The sequence below is a fragment of the Anabrus simplex genome, chromosome 1, assembly GCF_040414725.1.
Source record: "Anabrus simplex isolate iqAnaSimp1 chromosome 1, ASM4041472v1, whole genome shotgun sequence".
In the NCBI taxonomy this organism is placed as follows: domain Eukaryota; kingdom Metazoa; phylum Arthropoda; class Insecta; order Orthoptera; family Tettigoniidae; genus Anabrus; species Anabrus simplex.
In genome coordinates this window covers 131,908,099-131,935,005 of record NC_090265.1, presented here as the reverse complement: position 1 = coordinate 131,935,005, position 26,907 = coordinate 131,908,099, and the positions used below count along the sequence as shown (strand labels likewise).

Below are 26,907 nucleotides of genomic sequence, written 5' to 3'. Positions count from 1 at the left end.
TAGAGAACTACAGACCAATCAGCCTGACCAGTATAGTTTGTAAAATATTGGAGTGTTTAATATCAAAATACATCAGAGGGATATGTGAAGATATAAATTGGTTCATGAGGAGCCAGTATGGATTTAGAAAGAAATTTTCTTGTGAGGCACAACTGGTGGGATTTCAGCAGGACATATCAGATCAATTGGATTCAGGAGGTCAGTTAGATTGCATAGCCATAGATCTTTCCAAAGCCTTTGATAGAGTGGAACATGGAATATTATTAAAGAAATTGGAGGGAATAGCATTGGACGTAAGGGTTACACATTGGATAAAAACATTTCTAAATTCAAGGGTTCAGAAAGTCGAAGTAGGAAATAATGTATCACAGGAAGAGAAAGTTTGGAAGGGAATTGCACAGGGTAGTATAATCGGTCTGTTACTTTTCTTAATATACACAAATGATTTAGGGAACAATATAACATCAAAAATAAGATTGTATGCAGATGACATAATTGTTTATAGGGAAATAAATAACATTGAGAATTGTTCAGAATTACAAAGGGACCTTGAGAGTATCCAACAATATGTTGAAGAAAATAATATGAAGGTTAATGGAGGCAAATCAACTGTTACAACTTTTACAAACAGGAGCTTTAAAACTGAATTTGAATACACTTTGGATGAGTTAGTTATCCCAAAAGATGGCAAGTGCAAATACTTAGGTGTGAGATTTGAAAGTAATTTGCACTGGAAGGGTCATGTTGATGACATTGTTGGGAAAGCATTCAGAGTGTTACATGTCATAATGAGGCTACTTAAAGGATGCAATAAAGAATTAAAAGAAAAAAGTTGCTTAAGTATGGTTCGTCCATTATTGGAATATGCAAACCGTGTTTGGGATCCTCACCAAGAATACCTAATAAAAGAAATAGATAGTGTGCAGAGGAAAGCAGCAAGATTTGTAACAGGGGATTTCAGGAGAAAGAGTAGTGTATCAGAAATGTTAAAGGAACTTGGGTGGGAAACTTTAAGTAAGAGAAAGGAGAAAACTAGACTTATAAGATTATATAGAGCCTATACAAGAGATGAAGCATGGGAGAGATATCCGTGAGAGGCTTCAGTTGGAAAATAATTATATCGGCAGGACAGACCACAAATATAAAATTAGAAGGAATTTTAGCAGAAGCGATTGGGGTAAATTTTCATTCATTGGGAAGGGTGTGAAGGAGTAGAACAGTTTACCAGGGGTAGTGTTTGATCCTTTACCAAAATCTGTACAGATATTCAAGAAGAGAATAAACAGCAACAGAGAAAATAAATGAAGTGTTAAGGGGCATTTGACCAGTGCAGGTTATTGTAAATAAAAAAAATGTGTGTGAATAAATTATTTCCATTCCCTGGTCTAAGGAGTTTGGACAGCCAAAGTAGGGGACTGCCTGTAGGGGTGAAGTAGGCTACAGTGGGGACTTCGAGGGCCCTGGGACCACTACAGTAGTTGTTAAGGCCCTTCAGGAACTCTGAAAAGTGGTGGCAAAAGGGGCTCTGGTTAAGACGCAACGGATCGTTATGCTACTTAGGTTCCACAATGGTAAAAAAAAAAAATATTAAAAAAAAGTAAATAAATGCAATGTAAAGTTTAATCTTATACCAGTTGTATAGTATCATTTAAAGTAATTCCACATACTGTATATCAGTTGACTACATTTGTAAGTAGTACAGGAAATATTATAAGTAGAATTTTGTAAACAATATAAATTTATTAAGGATGAGCTGTGTGTTTAATAGAAAAAATTGTTAACATAAATTGTATAATATTGTATTATAGGAAAATTTTCTTCTCTTGTTAATTTAATATTTAGTGCTTGACAATAATGTATTTTAGTGTACCATTTGCCACCGAGGTAGACACCTCATTTGCAAATAAAGAGATTTTGATTTTGATTTGAAAGAATGCTTTCCCAAAGCTTACATACAATGCATGTCAAACTGACTGGCCTGTAATTTTCAGCTTTATGTCTATCACCCTTTCCTTTATATACAGGGGCTACTATAGCAACTCTCCATTCACTTGGTAAAGTTCCTTCATGCAAACAATAATCAAATAAGTACTTCAGATATGGTACTATATCTCAACCCATTGTCTTTAGTATATCCCCCGAAACCTTATCAATTCAAGCTGCTTTTCTAGTTTTCAACTTTTGTATCTTACTGTAAATGTCATTGCTGTCATAGGTAAATTTTAATACTTCTTTAGTATTAGTCACCTCCTCTATCTGGACATTATCCTTATAACCAACAATCTTTACATACTGCTGGCTGAATACTTCTGCCTTTTGAAGATCCTCACATACACACTCCCCTTGTTCATTAATGATTCCTGGAATGTCCTTCTTGGAACCTGTTTCTGCCTTAAAGTACCTATACATACTCTTCCATTTTTCACTAAAATTTGTATGGCCACCAATTATGCTTGCCATCATGTTATCCTTAGCTGACTTCTTTGCTAGATTTAATTTCCTAGTAAGTTCCTTCACTTTCTCCTTACTTCCACAGCCATTTTTTACTCTATTTCTCTTCAACCTGCACCTCCTTCTTAGTCTCTTTAATTCCCTGTTATACTATAGTGGATCTTTACCATTCCTTACCACCTTTAAAGGTAAAAACCTATTTTCACATTCCTCAACAATTGCTTTAAACCCATCCTAGAGTCTGTTTACATTTTTATTTACCGTTTTCCACCAATCATAGTTACTTATTAAAAACTCACTCATCCCTGTTTTATTAGCCATATGGTACTGCCTAACAGTTCTAATTTTAATCTCTTCCTTTCACATTTATTTTTAATTACCACAAAAACAGCTTCATGATCACTAATACCATCTATTACTTCGGTTTTTCTATAGAGCTCATCTGGTTTTACCAACACCACATCCAGAATATTCTCCCCTCTAGTTGGTTCCATCACTTTCTGAATCAGCTGCCCTTCCCATATTAACTTATTTGCCATTTGTTGGTCATGCTTCCTGTTGCTCGCATTACCTTCCCTATTGACATTTGGTAAATTGAGATCACCCGTTAACTGTCTAACAGTGTGTATTCTGAGTCTTACTTTATTCCTGGTTCAATAGTGTGCTTTTTTACAGATATATTATAGTGTAGTATTGATAATGAACATGTCTGTTCGACAGACTGAGAAAGCTTTTAAGTTGCATCCATTGATATGTATGTGTTGGACATACATTTTTATTAATAATATTATGCAATATTCATACAAAAGACCAAAAAATAACTTAATGCCAGTCATTTGTCTGTGTCAGTTGAGCAGTAGGCCTATCACACAGTAAACCCAACTACTGCTTTCATTTGAATTATCATTGTCTGTGCCACCAACTTCCCTGCTACCGGGATTGTCACCATCCCAAATGACATCATCATCACTGTCATTGAAAGCATTCAAGACCCTGGTCTTTTTTTTTTTTTTTAACAATAGTTTTGTTCCCAATTAGAGGCTAAAAATTGTCGGTGCGACGTAAAGCCAATTGTTAAAAAAAAAAAAAAGAAGCGGGTAAACAATTACAATCTATTCACTAATAATTTCTGGAGATGGTCCCTGTATTCTCCCAGTTAGTGTATGCGGAGTAGAAGCCACCCCTTTGTAATAAAGCCGTGCTGTAGAAAGCGTGCCAACCCATCAACTGATCGTTTGGGACGGACTGAGCAAATTTTAGGAGTTGTACTTCTGAATGTAATACATAGTGACTGGAAGCATTCTTTGGATAATTGCTGCTGTTGAACGCCAGACCTTTGTTTTTAAGTATTTTTCATGCTTGTTCTCTACATTTATCACATCAGAGTCCGGCTCCATGGCTAAATGGTTAGCGTGCTAGCCTTTGGTCCAGAGGGTCCCGCGTTCGATTCCCGGCCAGGTCGGGGATTTTAACCTTAATTGGTTAATCCCAATGGCTTGGCGGCTGGGTATGTGTGGTGTATTAGTGCATTAAGCATTAGAAATCATCTTAGATAGGGCCCTCATCTTCACAGACATGCAGGTCGCCTAATAGGCCGTCTACGATAAAAAAACCTGCACAAGGCCTCTTCGGAGATCATACGCCAATTTTTTATTTTGTGTGCTAACTATTGCGCTGTGGAGGCAGAGATTCTTAACTACGAAACATAGAAGTACAGCATGACTTTGATGTGAGCTTGCATTGCGCGGGTCAGATGGATGAAACTATCCACATATTATGTGATATCATCGAAGCTGCAATACGGCCTGTACCCACTACAAAGCAGAATCATTGTTTTCCTGTGACGAATTACGTTAGGGGGATTTTATGTGCAAGTTTTAAATTTTTCACCTTCTTTGTCTTAAAATGTCAGGGGGTGGGGGGGTCTAATACATGAGGAAGTAAGGTAGCTGTTGATGTGCAGTAAGTCATCTTTCCAGTTCACCCTCTACTTTGTATGAGATGCTGCATTATTAGACTGACCAGATTATTATTATTTTTTTTAAAGGTGGACGCCTGCCAATATACCTCAAACATGTTTTGGAGTACAGAATGGCTATTAAATTAAAATAGAGAACAGTTAGTATTGTAATGTATTATTTTATTAGGTACATGAACTGTTCAGACTCTTAAGAGAGGACTTTTCAGATGATGCTAATACTGGTAATACATGGGAGGAACGCTTCATAATATTCAAGAACTGATTATTTTGCTGGAAATTATACTTATTCATCATAATGGCTCTTAGAAATTTTGCGTTTAAACGAGATGATAAGGTAAAGGTAAGGGTTGTTCTGCCCAAAGGCAGGTCCGAACCTACGCAGAGGTGTTCCTGAGCTGGAGTTTACGTGCGGTAGGGTGGTCAGTTCCTTTCCGCTCCTCCATTCCCTTACCCCCCACCAACAGCGCGTGGCAACTCCTGACCACGCCCAATGTTGCTTAACTTCGGAGATCTCACGGGATCCGGTGTTTCAACACGGCTACGACCGTTGGCTAAACAAGATGAGTTGTGTATTATTTTATTATAACTTTTTATTATTGATTATTATTTTATTATATAAATTATTCAGCTCATAACAGAGTACGAAGTGATGTTAACAATTTATTATTCTTTTCAGATGATGCTATTTTTCTTAATAAATGGGTGGAACACCTCAAAAAATTTAAGAACTCACTACAGGACCTGCACTGCTCCACATCATTCATTATAAATAGATCAAATGATGTATCTTGTTGTGAAATTGTTCTACACATTTCCCTGGTACTTTTTTGAACATTTTATTTAGGATTTATATTACCTGTTAATTATGTGTCAAGTGATTTTTTTTTTTATAGATTTCTTTATTGTGGTGTTCTTCTATGACTGCATAGGATCACTTTAGTCAGTCCATCATTCAGGTCTCTTTGAAGGAATTGTTCGGGCTTTGCAGTCCTCCCAGTACTTCTTCAGACGCTCCAATCTTCGTGCTCTTTCCTCGGTTAATGTTCATTGATATTTTACTAACTTTTAGTACTTTCATAGTCATTATTGTGCATTTAATTTAAGTTTTAATTTTTTAATTTAATTGTTTTTAAGTTTTAGATTGTTTTATTGGGAATTAGACAATCCTTTCAGACAAATAATAAAAATTAGTGATAACTGTACATGTTTATGCATCGTGCAACAGATAAGATGTATACAATTCCAACTCTCATTGGGAATGTGAACCCGAGAACTGTGGATTCAACACTACTCTCAGTTGTTTTGGACATGTTCTTTTTTTCAAACCATTCTGAATCTCATGCCGATGGAAACTGAACTTGGACTTAAATGGCATCCAGAGAGTCAAAATCCATCACAGAGACCTTGAAAAGTACGGATTTGACACTAATATTGGTTGTTTTTGATTTTTTCATGTCCCTCCCCCCAACACTCAACCATAGGGTTTCTAGGAGTGTCTCACCCCTACAGTATTTTTCTCTAGACATTATTAAGTCATATGGAAGGCTGAACTTGGACTTGAAAATGGCATCCAGAGTGTCAAAATTCATCGCAGAGACCTTGAAAAGTATTGACACTAATATTTGTTGTTTTCGATTAATTTTTCATGTCACTCCCCACCAACCCTCCACACCTAGGGCTGCTATAGATGTCGTACTCCAACAGTATTTCTATCCAGATATTATTAAGTCATATATGTACCAAGTTTAGTTGAAGTTGCAGGTTTTCCTATAGACGCCTGTCATTCTTAATCCTTCACCTTCACCAATATCTTTACGTAAAGATATTGCTCCTTAACCATGTGCAGCCTACTAAGTGATTTGTTTTTAGGGTTACTCAAAGAAGACTGAACTTAGAGACCTGTCATCAATGCCTGATGATTCACCAGCAAGGAATTCCAGAGAGAATAACAAAAGAATGAAGCAAATTGGTCCAGTGGAATAGCAGATGGACTGGACAAAGCTATTTTTAGTAAAGTTTCTTAATATATAGATTATAATTTTGCTGGAAATTGTATTTGGTCTTCATAAAGGCTTTTAGAGTTTTTACTTTTAAATTATATTTTACTATTGTGCAAATTCTCTTAGCTTGGAAGAATAGTCTTTCTACAGATGCATTTATACCTGGCAGGTAAAGGATGTACTGAATGACCGATGAGAGAAGATTACGCCTGACATCATGGTACTTAATGTGAACAAAGATTACTGTATACCATTTATCTGAACTAAGCTATTCCACAAATTATTTTTTTCTGGTGTTACATTAATGAAAATTCATCAAATAATTCAGTATCTTTATGCATATTGAATAACCCTTGCTTGGCTAAGAATTCAATATTCTTTTCAACCTCAGACCAAATAGGAATAAGCTTCAATGAAGTCACATCTAAATATTTAACACACTTTTTGTAGCCTTCTTCTTCAAAGTTAAAAGCACTCTCACTTTAATAGGAAAAAAAAAAATTGATGTGATTTTATTTCAAGATTTCTTCTCAAGTCACACACTGCATCCATCAATTCAATTGTTAATGTTCTGTCACCCTCCACCTTCAATACAACATTATGGAATGTGGAAACTTATGTAGAAATAAGTGTAGGCACAGTTCAGGGACAAGATCCTTGAAAAAAGTTCTCAGTAATGAAAGGCACTTTTTTTTTACTGTGGAAGTAGGAGACCTGGCTATATATCCAAGATTCTGTTTACTGCAGGAATGAGAGACAACCACCTTGTTCTACTGTACCTTAGGAATTTGTTACATCAACAACCATAAATGCACAGGCAGAAAATTCCTTTCGTTCTTCCACCCTCACTCCATATTTATGAAAGAACAAGTACATCCTCACTACCACAGACTTCAAATCAATGCGCAAGCAGTTACTGCTGAGTGTATTGCATTGTTAACAATATATGCAGCACATTCTATACCTAGCAATTCTATCTCCAAAAATGTGTTTAATTTTCTGAATGTATTGTATGCTCTCTTTGTTAAACTGACTAGGGGAGAGGATGTACTACTGAGCACTTCACTAAGATAAGTTATAACTAGAGCCCGGAAGTTCAGGCATTTATTTTTGCTAAAATAGGCAGGCAAATAAGCACTTAACGTTTAGGAAATAGGCAGTAAAATAATTAAAATAGGCATTTATAATGACAAAAATGGGCACTGAAATAACAAAGATGCTTTAACATAAGCTACGTAACACACATCTGCATCACATTTTTGTACTTAAGCTTACATCCCGCTGTGGGTGGGGGTGATAGAGTAATGTCAGTGGTATCCCCTGTCTGTCATAAGAAGAGGTGACTAAAAGGGGACAAGGGCCTCTCAACTTGGGAGTGTGTGCTGGCGACCACAGTTCCCCCAGCTGAATCTGGCATTGCTTTCAGTTACTTGTGTCAGGTTTCTCACTCTTACCTTTTCTGTCTGACCTCTCTTAGTCAACTCTTGTTCTTTTCCAACCCGATGGTATTAGATTTGTGAGGCCTATAGAGTCTTTCATTTTTGCGCTCTTTGTTGCCCTTTCCTTTCTTTTGCCGATATCTTCATTTTTGTAAGTATTGGACCTCTTCCATTTTCCTTCTGATTAGTGTTAATAGAGGATGATTACAAAGTTGTTCTTCCTCTTAAAACAATAATCACCGAGCTCGATAGCTGCAGTCACTTAAAGTGTGGTCAGTATCCAGTAATTGGGAGATAGTGAGTTCGAGCCCCACTGTCGGCAGCCCTGAAGATGGTTTTTCATGGTTTCACATTTTCACACCAGGCAAATGCCGGGGCTGTACCTTCATTAAGGCCATGGCCGCTTCCTTCCATTTCCTAGGCCTTTCCTATCCCATTGTCGCCATAAGACCTATCTGTGTTGGTGCGACATAAAGCAAATAAAAAGAAAAAAGAACAATAATCACCACTAGCACATGATTTTATGTAACAAGGATGGGACCTGGCAATCCTCTTGACCATTTTGCTTATGGAGTTTTCAGTAGGTAATTTGTATAATATAAAAATATTGTTTATGTAAATGTTATTTTTTATTTATTAAGTTAAATTAATCTTTTAAAATTTATTATTAATACAGTACATTGGAATTAAATATTTTTATTTCCACTGTTTCATTTTAATACATAAATAACAGCATAAAATATCCACAACAGCTTAAAAAGGCATTTAAGTACCAAATAGGCTACAGAAGCTAAAATAGGCACACACACAAAAAAAAAGGCAAAATAATAACTCGTCCTACCATTCCCAAATGTGCGGAAACATGTTTATCTCTAAGTGACACTTTGATATATACACCCAGATTAAAAAGGCATTTTGCCTAACTTCCAGGCTGTAGTTATAACTTTCAAATATTAAACAGTATAAACAGAATTTAAACATAAATATTTCTACATTTCTAAATCTCCATCAAATTATAAGAATTAATTTTTAATAAGTGTGACTTGATGTAATCTGATGATGTTCTTTCAAGAATGAAACATATCATTATTTGTTTAATAACGTGTTTTACACAGGTGTAGATTGTATTTATTATATTGAGTGTTTGACAGACTGGAGAACTTAAAGTTACATTATTCTAAGATTAAAAAAATTCCAACTATTCTGATGATTTCCATATGCGGACTTTAATTCGCTGTCAATTCTTTTTTTTTTGCTTTACGTCGCATCGACACAGACAGGTCTTATGGCGACGATAGGACAGGGAAGGGCTAGGAGTGGGAAGGAGGCGGCCGTGGCCTTAATTAAGGTACAGTCCCAGCATTTGCCTGGTGTGAAAATGGGAAACCATGGAAAACCATTTTCAGGACTGTCGACAGTGGGGTTCAAACCTACTATCTCCCGAATACTGGATACTGGCCGCACTTAAGCGACTGCAGCTATCGAGCTCGGTCACTGTCAATTCACTTCATTACTTTATTCTCCAAAACTTCATTATCTTTGTCAATAACTTTTATTGTACGAGTACTAGCATCACTTCCAAATGCCAGTCGAAAGTCTGTGGCCATGGTTCTTAACAAAGTTTGCCAGTTTGATTTCATCACATGTCGAAGGCATTGAGGGGTCCCCATCTGTTAATCAGTTTGGCTTCCCCAATCAAGAAAAATGAAATGAAAATGAAAATCCACAGCCTGCTTCCAGTCATTTGATCGGATCAGGAATGGAATGAATGAAGCCCCCATCTAGCGGCGAAGTCAAGATAGTGGTTTTATAACTCCCTGACACTTCACCACTACATCATTCACTATTGAACTTGGGTATCTGAAACTTGCCAGATATCTTTCGGATGGAATGACGGAACTGATAATCATGCCCCTTTCAGCCTCACTGAGCTTTTGTAGTACATCCATTTCAAGTGCTGTAGCTAGTAAACCTTTCTACCAAGTGCTTATGGCCTTAAATAGGTTGACAATATGCTTGAGTGACATGTGATATCAGTCCAACACAGAATTTGCATTTGCTAATCATTCTCTAGACTCAGAATCTGAATTATGCAGACATCAAGACAGTATGGAAATTCTCAATATCAGCCCTATATGACATCCTTAACTCTATAGAACAATACAATATATAAACACATTATATAACTATACCTTACAGAAATTCCTTCATATAGGGTATTAAGGGCAGCAAAAGGCATGGCAGTTCCAATATGGTGGGCAACATAGCGGCGGTACGAGTTAGTCAATAACCGCTGTCAAAATTGTTACGAGACCGAAACCATCCCTCAGATCTTAGGACACTGAAGCACAATAAAACTAATTAATACCAGACATCACAGCATTAGGCTAGACAGGTAGTAAACATTCCACTATTGTCGTCTATCCCGGGATGTTAGTGATTTTGGTTTTCCGTAACTGTTTTCTTGCTGTTTCAGGTGATCTAATTAGTTCCCGTGATGTTAGCAAGAAGCTTTTCCTGGACGTGAGTCTTTGAACTGGGGGTACATGGCTGTTCAATGGATGAGCACTTTTTCTAACCTAGTCTTCTCCTTATTTGCAGCTACTTTTCTACAAATATAGAGTGGAGAAATCCTCACCGGGATTACTTGATTAGAGAACTGGAAAAAATCTGAAGAAAAGCAGCACAATTTGTTCTAGGTGATTTCTGATAGAAGGAAGATGTAGCAAACTTTGGACTGGGAAGACTTTGGAGAAAGGTGACAAGCTTCTCAAGTAAGTGGTATGCCAGCTGTTAGTAGAGAGATTGTAAAATGACACTAGTAGAAAAGTTTAAGTGGTGTTTTTAAAAGTAGGAAAGACAGAGTTGGAATTCAAAAGGCCAAATTAAGGCAAATATCCATTTATAGGAAGAGAATTTAGGGATTAGAATAATTTACCAAAGGAGATGTTCAATAAATTTCCAACTGATAGGGAATCGGTCACCTGGATAACTGCCCTCAACGTAAATTAGTGGTGAATGTCGACTGGAGTAGACTTTAACCAACCTGCCACTAACCTACAGGTCTCATTGAGGGCCATATCCACCTGTTTGAAATGAGATTGTGACTACCAAACTGGTAGTGGTATGCTTTCCCATTGTTATCCAGCCAATTTATGCAACAGGTTTTATGCATAAACTTTAATTTTGCAATCTAGGCAGTGCTTCGTAAATGTGAAGGTTATGTCAAGGGATGAGCTTCTTTACTAAGTGGTACGTTCTGAGCTGTCAGTGGAAAGGTGGCGTGGAATTACATTTTAGTGGACGAATAAGCTTGAGTGAAGTAGGAAAGATCATAATGTGAAGATAAAGTTGGAATTCAAGAGGACAAATTTAGTGCAATTATTCATTTACAGAAATGAGGAATTAGGGAATGGAATAAGTCATCAAGGGAAATGTTCAGTAAATTTCCAAGTTCTTTGAAAACATGAGCGACAGCCCTAAATGCAGATCAATGATGATAGGGTGATTGATTGATGAGCTATTTTACACATGCTGATTGTTTATGTCTCATGAGTAGTCTTTAATCCTTAAATTTATTAACCACTTACTTATTCTAATATTTTTCACTACATACTTTTCAATTAACACTTTTCACTTAGACAAATGACTTTCTTAGGCTTTACAAGCATACATGCATCATGCTACACTGATCCGTGAGATCCTAATTGATGTTTTAAGTTGTCCAACCATTTCATCCTTAGTATGCTACTGGTTCTCTTGACAATGTAGTGATTCCACATGGTTGCCCTTTGTGCCTATCTATTTTGACGTAGCCTTATTACATGCCCTGCCCACTTCCACTTGGTTCTTTTAACCTACTGCATGACATTCTCTTGGAATCTCTTGTTTGAAATTTTGTCTCTCAGATATATACCTTTCAATTTTCTGTTTTTTTTTTTTTTTTTTTTTTTTTTGCAAACCTCTATTCATCTCTTTTACTTTTTTTTGTTAGAAACTAATTCCAGCAGGTTCAGATCAGTACTGGTGTGATGCATGTGTTTAATGCCTCAAATGTAAGTTTCCTGTTTAGTGGTTTGTCCAACAGTATTAATTGTAGTGCCCAAATGGCCTTCCAAGCTTGAACTATTCTTCTTTTTATTTCTTTGTCCATTTTGTGTGTTAGTGCAATCATTTAGGTCTAAATATACATATTCGTCTACATACTTCAGGATGGCTCCATTGACTGCGATTGGGTTTGGTGGCTTGCTGGACTTCAGTTAGAGAACTACTGTTCTGCTGATTGTGTTTAATTCAAGAAACATTTGTTGTAGTTCTCTTGAGGTGCTTACAATTACCACTATATCATCAGTGAATCTTAGGTGTGACAATCTCTTCCTATTTATTTTTCCATTCTACTTTTCTGAACATACCTTCCAGGATGCAGTTAAAGAGGTTGGGGGAGACAGGATCTCCCTATCTTACTCCTGTGCCGAGACGGAGAACTATTTCCATTTTTTCTGTCTTCACTTCACATGTGCTTTGGCTATAAATTGTTTCCAAAATACTGACATATTTTTCTTCTATTCCCTGGTTACATAATGCCTGGAATATGCTTGAATGTAATCAACAGAGGCTATGTACAGCGGAAAGTTAAATTCTCTTTTCTATGATTTAGTTTAGGGTTTGGATGTGGTCTGCTGTACTACAGCCTGAGCAGAAACCTGTTCGTCCATATACTTGGTTCTTACCTAGGAGCTTCATCAGCCTTTGTCTTATTACTTTCAAAAACAATTTGCACAGATTGGACATTAGACTTATTGACTTATAGTTGTTCAAATCATCCTTTGGTCCTTTCTTGTACAGTAGAATTATGGTCCTGGATTTTCATTGCCCATGACTTCCGCTTGCAGAATCTTGGAAATTTTGTAGTGATGGTTGTATTAGAAGTTCTGCTCCCTTTTTTAAAAAATACGACCAGCATAGTGAAAGAATTATTGTCGTCAAGATAGACACCAAACCAATGCGCACCACAATAGTGCAGGTCTATATGCCTACTAGTTCAGTGGATGATGAAGAAATCGAAAGAATATATGAGGAGATAGAAGATGTAATACAATATGTAAAAGGTAATACCAATATAAATGGTCCGTTATTGGACATTATAAATTTTCCAGCTAACTCATTCCTGGTTGCCAGCGTTTCGCCCCCGTGTGCTAGGCTGGGCTCATCAGTTGGTACCTAGCACAACTACCAAGACGCTGGCTAGTGCATACCGTGGAGGCCACTGCGTAGGCTAATTGTAGCCACCAGCAGTGCCAATGCACTATGAGAGACTTTGTTCCACTACCAAAAATTGATGCCTGCTCGGCCATCAGATGATATAGATGTTGATTCCCATAGGGAATCAGAAATATTTGTTCCAAATGAGTAAATTTATAATACCAATATAAATGGTCCGTTATTGGACATTATAAATTTTCCAGCTAACTCATTCCTGGTTGCCAGCGTTTCGCCCCCGTGTGCTAGGCTGGGCTCATCAGTTGGTACCTAGCACACCTACCAAGACGCTGGCTAGTGCATACCGTGGAGGCCACTGCGTAGGCTAATTGTAGCCACCGGCAGTGCCAGTGCACTATGAGAGACTTAGTCCCACTACCAAAAATTGATGCCTGCTCTCATAGTGCATTGGCACTGCCGGTGGCTACAATTAGCCTACGCAGTGGCCTCCACGGTATGCACTAGCCAGCGTCTTGGTAGGTGTGCTAGGTACCAACTGATGAGCCCAGCCTAGCACACGGGGGCGAAACGCTGGCAACCAGGAATGAGTTAGCTGGAAAATTTATAATGTCCAATAACAGACCATTTATATTGGTATTATAAATTTACTCATTCGGAACAAATATTTCTGATTCCCTATGGGAATCAACATCTATATCATCTGATGGCCGAGCAGGCATCAATTTTTGGTAGTGGGACAAAGTCTCTCATAGTGCATTGGCACTGCCGGTGGCTACAATTAGCCTACGCAGTGGCCTCCACGGTATGCACTAGCCAGCGTCTTGGTAGGTGTGCTAGGTACCAACTGATGAGCCCAGCCTAGCACACGGGGGCGAAACGCTGGCAACCAGGAATGAGTTAGCTGGAAAATTTATAATGTCCAATAACGGACCATTTATATTGGTATTATAAATTTACTCATTCGGAACAAATATTTCTGATTCCCTATGGGAATCAACATCTATATCATCTGATGGCCAAGCAGGCATCAATTTTTGGTAGTGGGACAAAGTCTCTCAAAGTGCATTGGCACTGCCGGTGGCTACAATTAGCCTACGCAGTGGCCTCCACGGCATGCACTAGCCAGCGTCTTGGTAGGTGTGCTAGGTACCAACTGATGAGCCCAGCCTAGCACACGGGGGCGAAATGCTGGCAACCAGGAATGAGTTAGCTGGAAAATTTATAATGTCCAATAACGGACCATTTATATTGGTATTATAAATTTACTCATTCGGAACAAATATTTCTGATTTTCTATGGGAATCAACATCTATATCATATGTAAAAGGTGACGAGAATCTAATTGTGATGGGAGACTGGAATACAGTGGTAGGCCAAGGAAGAGAAGGTAGTACAGTAGGAGAATTTGGATTGGGACAAAGGAACGAAAGAGGAAGTTGGCTGGTTGAATTCTGCACTGATCATAATTTAGTCCTTGCCAATACTTGGTTCAAACACCACAAATGACGGCTGTATACGTGGACGAGACCTGGAGACACTGGAAGGTATCAAATAGACTTCATTATGATTAGGCAGAGATTCAGAAACCAGGTGTTGGATTGCAAAACTTTCCCAGGAGCAGATGTGGACTCTGACCACAACTTGTTGGTCATGAAATGCCATCTGAAGTTGAAGAAATTGAAGAAAGAAAAGAATGCAAAAAGATGGGATCTAGAAAAGTTGAAAGAAAAGAGTGTGAGGGATTGTTTCAAGGAACATGTTGCACAAGGACTAAATGAAAATTCTGAAGGAAACACTATAGAGGAAGAGTGGAGAGTCATGAAAAATGAAGTTAGTAGGGCTGCTGAAGAAATGTTAGGAAGGAAGAAAAGATCAACTAAGAATCCGTGGATAACTCAGGAGATACTAGACCTGATTGATGAACGATGAAAATACAAGAATGCTAGAAATGAAGAGGGCAGAAAAGAATACAGGCGATTAAAGAATCAAGTGGATAGAAAGTGCAAGGTAGCTAAGGAAGAATGGCTGAAGGAGAAGTGCAAGGATGTCAAAGGCTGTATGGTCTTGGGAAAGGTAGATGCTGCATACAGGAAAATCAAGGAAACCTTTGGAGAAAGGAAATCTAGGTGTATGAATATTAAGAGCTCAGATGGAAAGCCAAAAGAGGACAAAGCAGAAAGATGGCAGGAGCATATCCAACAGTTGTATCAAGGTAAAGATGTAGATAATTTGGTTCTGGAACATGAAGAGGCTGTTGATGCTGATGAAATGGGAGACCCAATTTTGAGGTCAGAGTTTGACAGAGCTGTGAGTGACCTAAATAGGAACAAGGCACCTGGAATTGATGACATTCCCTCTGAATTACTGACTGCCTTAGGAGAAACCAGCATGGCAAGGTTATTTCATTTAGTGTGCAAGATGTATGAGACAGGAGAAGTCCCATCCGATTTTCGGCAGAATTTTGTTATACCTATTCCCAAGAAAGCCGGTGCTGACAGGTGTGAAAACTACCGCACCATTAGTTTAGTATCTCATGCCTGCAAAATTTTAACACGTATTATTTACAGAAGAATGGAAAAACTAGTTGAAGCTGAGTTGGGAGAAGATCAATTTGGCTTCAGAAGAAATGTATGAACACGTGAAGCAATCCTGACTTTACGTCTGATCTTAGAGGATCGAATCAAGAAGGACAAGCCCACGTACATGGCATTCGTAGATCTAGAAAAGGCATTCGATAATGTTGATTGGACCAAGCTATTTATGATTCTGAAGATGATAGGGATCAGATACCGAGAACGAAGAATCATCTACAATCTGTATAAAAATCAGTCTGCAGTGATAAGAATCGAGGGCTTTGAAAAAGAAGCATCAATCCAGAAAGGAGTGAGGCAAGGCTGCAGTTTGTCCCCTCTCCTTTTCAATGTTTACATAGAACAGGCAGTAAAGGAAATCAAAGAGAAATTTGGAAAGGGAATCACAGTCCAAGGAGAGGAAATCAAAACCTTGAGATTTGCCGATGATATTGTTATTTTATCTGAGACTGCAGAAGATCTCGAGAAATTGCTGAATGGTATGGATGAAGTCTTGGGTAAGGAGTACAAGATGAAAATAAATAAGTCCAAAACAAAAGTAATGGAGTGCAGTCGAACGAAGGCAGGTGATGTAGGAAATATTAGATTAGGAAATGAAGTCTTAAAGGAAGTAGATGAATATTGTTACTTGGGTAGTAAAATAACTAACGATGGCAGAAGTAAGGAGGACATAAAATCCAGACTAGCACAAGCAAGGAAGAGCTTTCTTAAGAAAAGAAATTTGCTCACTTCAAACATTGATATCGGAATTAGAAAGATGTTTTTGAAGACTTTCGTGTGGAGCGTGGCATTGTATGGAAGTGAAACATGGACGATAACTAGCTCAGAAAGAAAGAGAATAGAAGCTTTTGAAATGTGGTGTTACAGAAGAATGCTGAAGGTGAGATGGATAGATCGAATCACGAATGAAGAGATACTGAATCGAATTGGTGAGAAGAGATCGATTTGGCTAAATTTGACGAGAAGAAGAGATAGAATGATAGGACACATCTTAAGACACCCAGGACTTGTTCAGTTGGTTTTTGAAGGAAGTGTAGGTGGTAAGAATGGTAGGGGTAGACCAAGGTATGAATATGACAAGCAGATTAGAACAGATGTAGGATGCAATAGTTACGTAGAAATGAAAAGGTTAGCGCAGAATAGGGTGGCATGGAGAGCTGCATCAAACCAGTTTATGGACTGATGACTCAAACACACACATAAACTCATTCCAAATGCTGTCTTAACAATTTGTTTTACGTCATACCGACACAGATAGGTCTTATAAAGACAACAGGATAGAAAAGGCCTAGGAGTGGGAAGGAAGCGGCCGTGGCCTTATAAATGCTGTCTTCTCCAAGGGTCTTATCATTCTTGAGTTCTGTTATTGTACTCCTTACTTCACTTGGTAAAATAAGAATGTGCTCTTTAGGATCTTGATTTTATCCTCCATTTGTTTTGTCAAAAATATAGTATTTGTTATTGATCTGGGTTATGAACTAGTATGATGTAAACATTGTGTCTATACAGTATGTTGAACAACAGAGAATTCATTTAGGAAAATATGTAAACATTGTCCTAAAAACAAGGAAAATTAACATTCAAGGTAATTACTTAATTAAAATATTATTGACATAACTTAGTTTCATTTAACAAAACTTCCAGCAATAAATGCTGTATATGGCAATATATACAATATACTAGTATATCATTAATACTTAAATTTCAATAGATGTTTGGATAGCAATGAAAGGAATTCACATTATTAAACATTGAAAAGACTACCAAAACAAAATATATGATAAGAGTTGTACAAGGAAGTGAGTGCCTTGCAGCGACTCCATAAGTTTGCTATCACTTAAGAGGGGTTAAAAGGTCACTTCTAAGAATTCCACTAGCGCCACAAGCAATTGTGCCAATAGATAAAAGAAAGAGGACAAGATTGCCTGTTAGTTCAGCTTGATTGAGTCTTAATTTGGTCATGCAAGTTAAAATGTCCATAAATGCAGCCTGTGTGAGTATTTATTATTTACTATAGTCACTCTTTGGAACACTATATTATATCAAACACAAAGCGATGATATTTTCTGAGTTGATAAGAATACATGTGATATGTAAGTCAGAATAACAGGTTATGTGAATACATGGCTACAGGCTTCCCAGTCATTAGGTATTTTTTTTAATGAGAAGCACTGGTAACAAAATCATAGATGGAAACATTACCTGCTATTACCTCATTCATTGTTCTATTTTATATCATAATCTTTATCACTGCAATTTCAATAGATCAATTATATTTGTTCTTCCTAGCATTTCTCAGTTTCCTCAGGATGGCACTGTGTGAGAAAGAGAGAGAGGGGGGAGGGGGAGAGAGAGTAATTAGACCAGTTTTAGGGCATATTAGGGACATATTCACTATTGTGTTTCTGTAGTGGTTTACAGTGTTATGTGTTGTGTGTGAATTTAGAGGAATACAAACACCCAATCCCCAAGCTAGAGGAATTGACCTGATGCTGTTAAAATACTTGGCCTGCCTGGGAATTGAACTAGGATACCTCTGAACCAACTGACCAACCAGTCAAGGAGCTGGATCTACATGATTTATATGCCTATTTGTTAATATTAAATACTCATTTTTGAGGAGCATTTTTCAAATGCAGTGCAACAGAGGAACCACTTATTCAATAGAAAGAAGATTAGAGCAAGCATTATGGTAGATAATGCTGTCACACTGCAGTAAAAAGTGTGTATGTACCAGATGTATACTTTGGCTAGTATGTTGATTATTGCAGCTTCTTTCACCCTTCTCCTTCATTGTCATCTTCTTCTAAGGCCTTTAGTAACAGTCATGACACATTAGAATAGGATTCAGGGCTATAAGCTTTGTTATACTGTGTAATGCTGAAGTATTGAAATATATGTTCCAAGTTGTCAGTAGAGAGTTGGCGTGGAATGACATTAGTAGATCAATAAGCTTGAGTGGAGCTTTTAAAACTAGAAAATATCATAATACAAAGATAAAGTTGGAATTCAAGAGGACAAATTGGGGCAAATATTCATTTATAGGATGAGGAATAAGGAATAGTAGTAATTTATGAAGGGAAATGTTTGATACATTTCCAAGTTCTTTGAAAACATTTGAGAAATGGCTAGGCAAATAATAATGATGATGATGATATGGAAAACTCGCACTGTTTAACCAGGATAATTGTAAGGAGTTGGCTTGATATTTCTCTGAATTACTCAATTGCCAGGAGCCAACATTATGGTGGCCAATTCCAATCCCTAACTCCCCTTCCTATAAACAAATATTTGCCCCAATTTGTCCTCTTGAATTCCAGCTTTATCTTCAATTTGTGATCTTTCCTACTTTTATAGTCACCACTCAAACTTAGTAGTCATCTATTGATGTCGTTCCACACCATCTCTCCACTGACAGCTTGGAACATACCACTTAGTACAATTCACGATCTTCATCGTATAGATCCATATTGATACAGTTAAAATTAAGAATATAATATTTTATATATATATATAAATTTAACATGTTTTCATATTAAATAGTTTTTCACTTGTAAAGTGATGTGTATTGATTGGGTGGACCAAAACCTAACATTGTTTCTTAGTACATACCACTTAGTAGAGCAGCTTGTCTCGTTTCTCCCAAGTCTTCCCAGCTCAAACATTACAAAATTTTTATAACACTATTCTTTTGTCAGAAAATATCCAGAACAAATCAAGCTGCTTTTCTTAGAATTTTTTCCAGTTCTTGAATCAAGTAATCCTGCTAAGGGTCCCATACGCTGGAAACATACTCTAGTTGGCGTCTTACCAGAGACTTATATGCCCTCTCCTTTATATCCTTACTACAACCCCTAAATACCCTCATAACAATGTGCAGAGATCTACATACATACATACATATCCCACGTCGTTCCATCTATACGATGGGTTGGTGAATGAAGCCACTCCACCAACTTCTGTCTTTGTACTTTTCTCCTTCTTATAACCTTGTAACCAACAATCTTTACATACTGCTTACTGAATACTTCTGCCTTTTGAAGATCCTCACATACACATTCCCCTTGTTCATAAATGATTCCTGGAATGTCCTTCTTGGAACCTGTTTCTGCCTTAAAGTACCTATACATATTCTTCCATTTTTCACTAAGATTTGTATGACCGCCCATTATGCTTGCCATCATGTTATCCTTAGCTGACTTCTTTGCTAGATTCAATTTCCTAGTGTGTTCCTTCAATTTCTCCTTACTTCCACAGCCATTTCTAACTCTATTTCTTTCCAAACTGCACCTCCTTCTTAGTCTCTTTACTTCTCTGTTATAATATAGTGGATCTTTACCATTCCTTACCACCATTAAAAGTACAAACCCATTTTCACATTCCTCAACAATTGCTTTAAAACCATCCTAGAGTCCGTTTACATTTTTATTTACTATTTTCCACTGATCATAGTTACTTTTTAAAAGCTTCCTCATGCCTGTTTTATCAGCCATATGGTACTGCCTAATAGTTCTAATTTTAATACCTTCCTTTCTTTCACATTTATTTTTAACTACGACAAAGACAGCTTCATGACAATAATACCATCTATTACTTCAGATTTTATATAGAGCTCATCTGGTTTTACCAACACCACATCAAGAATATTCTTCCCTCTAGTTGGTTCCATCACTTTCTGAATGAGCTGCCCTTCCCATATTAACTTATTTGCCATTTGTTGGTTATACTTCCTGTCGTTCGCATTACCTTCCCAATTGACATTTGGTAAATCGAGAATACGTGCTACTATCACGTTCCTTTCCATATTGTTTCCCACATAGCTGATTATCTTATCAAATAATTCTCTATAAGCATCAGCACTATCCTTTCCCGGTCTATACACTCCAAACACATCAAGATGCCTATTATCTTTTGAGGAGATGAGCCTTACACCTAGAATTTCATGTTTGTCATCTTTAACTTTTTCGTAGCTTACAAATTGTTCTTTCACCAGAATGAATACCCCCCTCCTACCATTTCTATCCTATCTCTTAAAGAACATAGACGCAAATAAACTTGAAGAGCTCACACTAATAATCACGGGCATCTGAAAAAAAAAAGCTACCTGAAGAATGGAAATATGCACTTATCCATCCGTTACACAAGAAAGGTGACAGAACGGATGTAAATAACTACAGAGGGATTTCTCTCGTTCAAGTCACCTACAAGATTCTCTCCACATGTCTTCTTCAAAGAGTACAAGAACAGCTTGAACACAAATTTGGAGAATATCAAGCCGGTTTCCGACTTGGACATTCCTGTGCTGAACAAATTTTTAACTTGAAGATGATATTGAAATAGACATCAACCCGAAGCTCTCCAATTATTTTGTAGTTTCGTCTACTTCAAGAAAGCGTACGATTCAGTCGATCGACAGCCTTTCTTTAACATCTTAGAAGAACAAGGACTTGATCCAAAGACATTAAGACTCATAAAGGAAACACTCGCAGACACGAAGTCAAAAGTGAAATTCATAGGTGAAGTATCGGAGCCCTTTGCAAATTTACTACATATTAGATCTGGCAATGCACAGTTCATTGTATTGTAAATCAAATTATGATTGTGAATATTGAAAAATGCACTGAGTACCTAAATTGTGTATTTTCTCACTTTTATGCCATTATCATTGTCATCATCAGTATTTGACCTGCCTGTGTGAGCATTTTGTGAATTTGAAGTAATTTTTAATTTATACAAATAATTAGTATACTTTAGCTAGACCAACCCTTTGCTACGGCAGTGAGGCATGGACAATAAGAACTCAAGACATTTCCAGAATTACAGCACATGAAATGACGTTCACGCGCAGAACAGCAGGCTGTACAAAATGGGATCGTATAAGAATGAAGATGTACTTAAGGGACTGAATGTGAAACCAGTAATCAATTAGATCTATGTTTACCAAGAAAACTGGAAACATCACGTTCAAAGGATGGAATCTGGAAGACTACCAAAGGAGATCCTATGCTATCAACCAAGAGGACAGAGATCTATAGGACGTCCAATGAAGAGATGGAAAGAAAATGCAAGACCGTAACGGGCCACATGGCCTAATACTTGGAAGGATTATGATGATGATGATGATGATGATGATGATGATGATGATGATGATGATGATGATGATGATGACATAACCTCTCCTGCCCAAATGCCAACCTCACCTTGCCAGAATGAACAAACCTGTTCCCACAGATGAGGCCCTATCAACCGAGTCACGGCGGTATAACTGTTACATCGATTATGGAGGAAATGCTGTAATTTTAGCTAGTCCATTAGCTGAGAAGTGTCAGCCCCACCAATGGTCTTACTTCCTTCAGGCTAGCAACCCGTCAGAAGGACATTTGATTGCTTTCAAGTCTTGCAAAAAGAAAAATGCAAGACCGTAACGTTGCACATGGCCCAATAGTTGGAAGGAAGATGATGATGATGATGATGATGATGATGATGATGATAAATAATTAGTCACCTGCCTCGGTTTGCATACGACTAATTTTGAATTTATGGTGATTGGCCTTATACACTTTCCTTGCAGATGACACTGGTTGTCTTCCTTCTGATGTATGTAAGTAGCTCAGTGTGATGTTTAATTTTATTAATGTCATCAGTTATATGTCCCTCTAACTACTTTTACGGTTTTCAGAGACTTAAGTTTTGCCTAGTAGGAGTTCTTTTACATGCTGGTAAATGTATTTACATGAGGCTGACATCTTTGAGCACATTCAAATACTGCTGGACTGAGCCAGGATTGAATTCACTGTCTTGAGCCCAGAAGGCTTTACCGTCTGAGCTACTCAATCTGGCATGTGATGTTTTTCCAACGCCTTTAGATCTCCTGTATACCCTCACATTCCCACTGCATTTGGCACAGTGTAGTCAGAAAGATTCAAGTGCTGAGCAATGCGCCAAAATATCCAACCTGCAACATTGCAACCTCTCTCAAACTCATTTAGCTATTCAAAGGCTTGCAGAATATACAGTTGGGGCATGTTCATTCAACTTAACTCCGTGGCTTACACTGTTAACACTGCTACTAAAGCCTTATTCAATGTCTTGAATTTATCAATTAAGGAGGAACATGTACACACATGTACATGCAAATGGAACACACATCAGCCTCTGACAATACTGTGTGGCAACCTTTGTTGTACTTGCGCAGTTCATTTATGGTGCAGATTTTTTTTTTTTTTTAATGAGAGTATGTACATACTTAAATGTAGTTTCTAGCTACATCTTACTATTGAAGAACTCATCGCATTTTCTCAATATATCTCACACCGAGCTCGATAGCTGCAGTCGCTTAAGTGCGGCCAGTATCCAGTATTCGGGAGATAGTGGGTTCGAATCCCACTGTCGGCAGCCCTGAAGATGTTTTTCCGTGATTTCCCATTTTCACACCAGGCAAATGCTGGGGCTGTACCTTACTTAAGGCCATGGCCGCTTCCTTCCCACTCCTAGCCCCTTTCTGTCCCAACGTCACTATAAGACCTATCTGTGTCAGTGCGACGTAAAGCAACTTGTAAATATATATATATATATATATATATATCTCACAAAATTAGTTTCAAATGTAATTTACTTTCCAGTTGCACAATGTATTTTTAATCAATTTATTGTGGCCAATAAACAATGTAAACATTCAAATGAATACGTAGTTTTCCCAACCTGACCTTCAGCTACCTGGGATATGAAGAAGAGAAAGGACTAAGAACAACTGGGCCCAAAAGATGAGGTGACAACAACTACTTTACGGCGCATTTGTAGATGAGCGTGTTTCTGCCTATGTCTGCCTCCACAGCGCAATGATTAGTGCTATTAGTTGCCATCCTTGGGAGCCTGGGTTTGATTTCCGGTGCTGTCAGAAATTTAAGAATGACAGGAGGGCTGCTATGTGTTAAAATGGTACCAGCAACTCACCTCAGTTAGGGTTGTGCCTGAAAAGAGCTGAACCCCCTTGGGAGTTTACTTACTGTCTGTACCACACAAATAATGATCTACAAAACCTGTAATCATCTGGGTACATAACAATGTAAGTAATGTTAGTAACCCATTCTTGAAGAGTAATAATCGCTATCATATTAAACTAATTGTGTACACATTTATGCAAGGAATATATATATCACATTTATGCAAGGAATATATATATCACTAAGTGGGATAAATGTACTCAGGGCAGGTTACACATGTGGAGAATTTAGCACCCAGTTCTGTTTAAATAAGGAATCTTCTTCCTGACCTTTCTCTCAATTTATTCAGGTCGGCACTTGATTTGAACCTGGGCCCGTTTTAGTGCCAGGTACCCTTCCTGACATTTTTTTTTTTTTTTTTTTTTGCCAGTGTGGTTTCAGACCACAGAGAGGCTGTCAGGATCAGATTTTCAGTATGCGCCAGGTAATTGAAAAATGCTACGAGAGGAATAGGCAGTTGTGTTTATGTTTCGTAGATCTAGAGAAAGCATATGACAGGGTACCGAGGGAAAAGATGTTCGCCATACTGGGGGACTATGGAATTAAAGGTAGATTATTAAAATCAATCAAAGGCATTTATGTTGACAATTGGGCTTCAGTGAGAATTGATGGTAGAATGAGTTCTTGGTTCAGGGTACTTACAGGAGTTATACAAGGCTGTAATCTTTCACCTTTGCTGTTCGTAGTTTACATGGATCATCTGCTGAAAGGTATAAAACGGCAGGGAGGGATTCAGTTAGGTGGAAATGTAGTAAGCACTTTGACCTATGCTGACGACTTGGTCTTAATGGCAGACTGTGCCGAAAGCCTGCAGTCTAATATCTTGGAACTTGAAAATAGGTGCAATGAGTATGGTATGAAAATTAGCCTCTCGAAGACTAAATTGATGTCAGTAGGTAAGAAATTCAACAGAATCGAATGTCAGATTGGTGATACAAAGCTAGAACAGGTTGATAATTTCAAGTATTTAGGTTGTGTGTTCTCCCAGGATGGTAATATAGTAAGTGAGATTGAATCAAGGTTTAGTAAAGCTAATGCAGTGAGCTCGCAGTTGCGATCAGCAGTATTCTGTAAGAAGGAAGTCAGCTCCCAGACGAAACTTTTTTTTTTTTTTTTGCTAGGGGCTTTACGTCGCACCGACACAGATAGGTCTTATGGCGACGATGGGAGAGGAAAGGCCTAGGAGTTGGAAGGAAGCGGCCGTGGCCTTAATTAAGGTACAGCCCCAGCATTTGCCTGGTGTGAAAATGGGAAAAACCACGGAAAACCATCTTCAGGGCTGCCGATAGTGGGATTCGAACCTACTATCTCCCGGATGCAAGCTCACAGCCGCGCGCCTCTACGCGCACGGCCAACTCGCCCGGTCCAGACGAAACTATCTTTACATCGGTCTGTTTTCAGACCAACTTTGCTTTACGGGAGCGAAAGCTGGGTGGACTCAGGATATCTTATTCATAAGTTAGAAGTAACAGACATGAAAGTAGCGAGAATGATTGCTGGTACAAACAGGTGGGAACAATGGCAGGAGGGTACTCAGAATTAGGAGATAAAGGCTAATTTAGGAATGAACTCGATGGATGAAGCTGTACGCATAAACCGGCTTCGGTGGTGGGGTCATGTGAGGTGAATGGAGGAGGATAGGTTACCTAGGAGAATAATGGACTCTATTATGGAGGGTAAGAGAAGTAGAGGGAGACCAAGACGACGATGGTTAGACTCGGTTTCTAACGATTTAAAGATAAGAGGTATAGAACTAAATGAGGCCACAACACTAGTTGCAAATCGAGGATTGTGGCGACGTTTAGTAAATTCACAGAGGCTTGCAGACTGAGCGCTGAAAGGCATAATAGTCTATAATGATAATGTATGTATGTATGTATGTATGTATGTATGTATTTTGCTAGTGGCTTTATGTCGCACTGACACAGACAGATCTTATGGCGACGATGGGACAGGGAAAGGCTAGGAGTGGGAAGGAAGCGGCCGAGGCCTTAATTAAGGTACAGCCCCGGCATTTGCCTGGTGTGAAAATGGGAAACCACGGAAAACCATTTTCAGGGCTGCCGACAGTGGGGTTCGAACCTACTATCTCCCGAATACTGGATACTGGCCGCACTTAAGCGACTCTTCCTGACATCAACCCTATGTGGAGGAATATATAGTATTTACTACTGCACTTTCTGTGGTAGTTTGTATCAATCAAATCAGTCAGATTCAAATATAAATGACCTTCATTTAGGGCTGTCATCCAGGTGGCAGATATCCTATCAGTTGTTTACCTAGTTTTTTCTTTAGTGTGATATGTTACGAGTGTTTGAAGACGTGTGTATTAAGATGAACACAAACACTCAGTTCCCAAACCAAAGGAACTAACAATATGCAGTTAAAATCCCTGGGCTGACTGGGAAGTGAACCTGGGGCCCTCTGAACTGAAGTCCAGTAGGCTTACACTGACCATTTAGCCAAGAACACATTTAATGCATCACTTATTGTGAGACTGAAGTTAGCTGAATAAGAGAGAGCTACTCAAAATTTCTCGATTGTGTTAAGAAAAATACTCAACGTTCAGTATTATTATTTTATAGCAACTTGACCTAGTTAACTGGACATTGTGGAAATCATTTTATTTCATCCACTTTGTTGGTTTTTTGCTATTGGCTTTACGTCAAACTGACACAGATAGGTCTTATGGTGACGATGGGACAGGAAAGGGCTAGGACTGGGAAGGTAGTGGCCGTGGCCTTAATTAAGGTACAGCCCCAGCATTTTCCTGGTGTGAAAATGGGAAACCATGGAAAACCAGAGCTGTCGACAGTGGGGTTCGAACCCACTATCTCCCGAATACTGGATACTGGCCGCAATTAAGCGACTGCAGCTATCCAACCACTTTGTTGTTTGAAATGAGAATTGTGAGTCACATAGGTTATCATTTGGCCTCCTGGCTTATATTTATCTTTAGACTATTGAACTTTTAATACATTATATTATTTTCAGTGGTAAGGACACATAATAACCGATAACTCCTTTACCCTAAGTAATATGTGGGCTTATTTACATCATCACCCTAAAGTGAAAACGAAATAGCATTCATTCATGGCTAAATACAAGGTGTTTCAACAGTAAAAGGTGTGTGACTGAGCAAGTTGTCTATGCAATTCAAGAAGTGTAGCTGTTAACTTGCATTTGGGAGGTGATAGGTTCAAACCTTACTGTTAATAAGCC

General features: G+C 38.1%; 1 protein-coding gene across 1 annotated transcript in view; it reads left to right on the top strand.

Annotated features, from left to right (window-relative positions):
- Nucleotides 1-17,541: 17,541 nt before the first annotated feature.
- Nucleotides 17,542-26,907, top strand: part of LOC136884816 (uncharacterized) — a 50,515-nt gene continuing 41,149 nt past the window's right edge. The window contains exon 1 of the mRNA XM_067157108.2: nucleotides 17,542-17,675. Within this exon, the coding sequence (XP_067013209.2) occupies nucleotides 17,643-17,675 (33 nt within the window). The 5' untranslated portion in view covers nucleotides 17,542-17,642. The remainder of the gene's footprint in view (nucleotides 17,676-26,907) is intronic.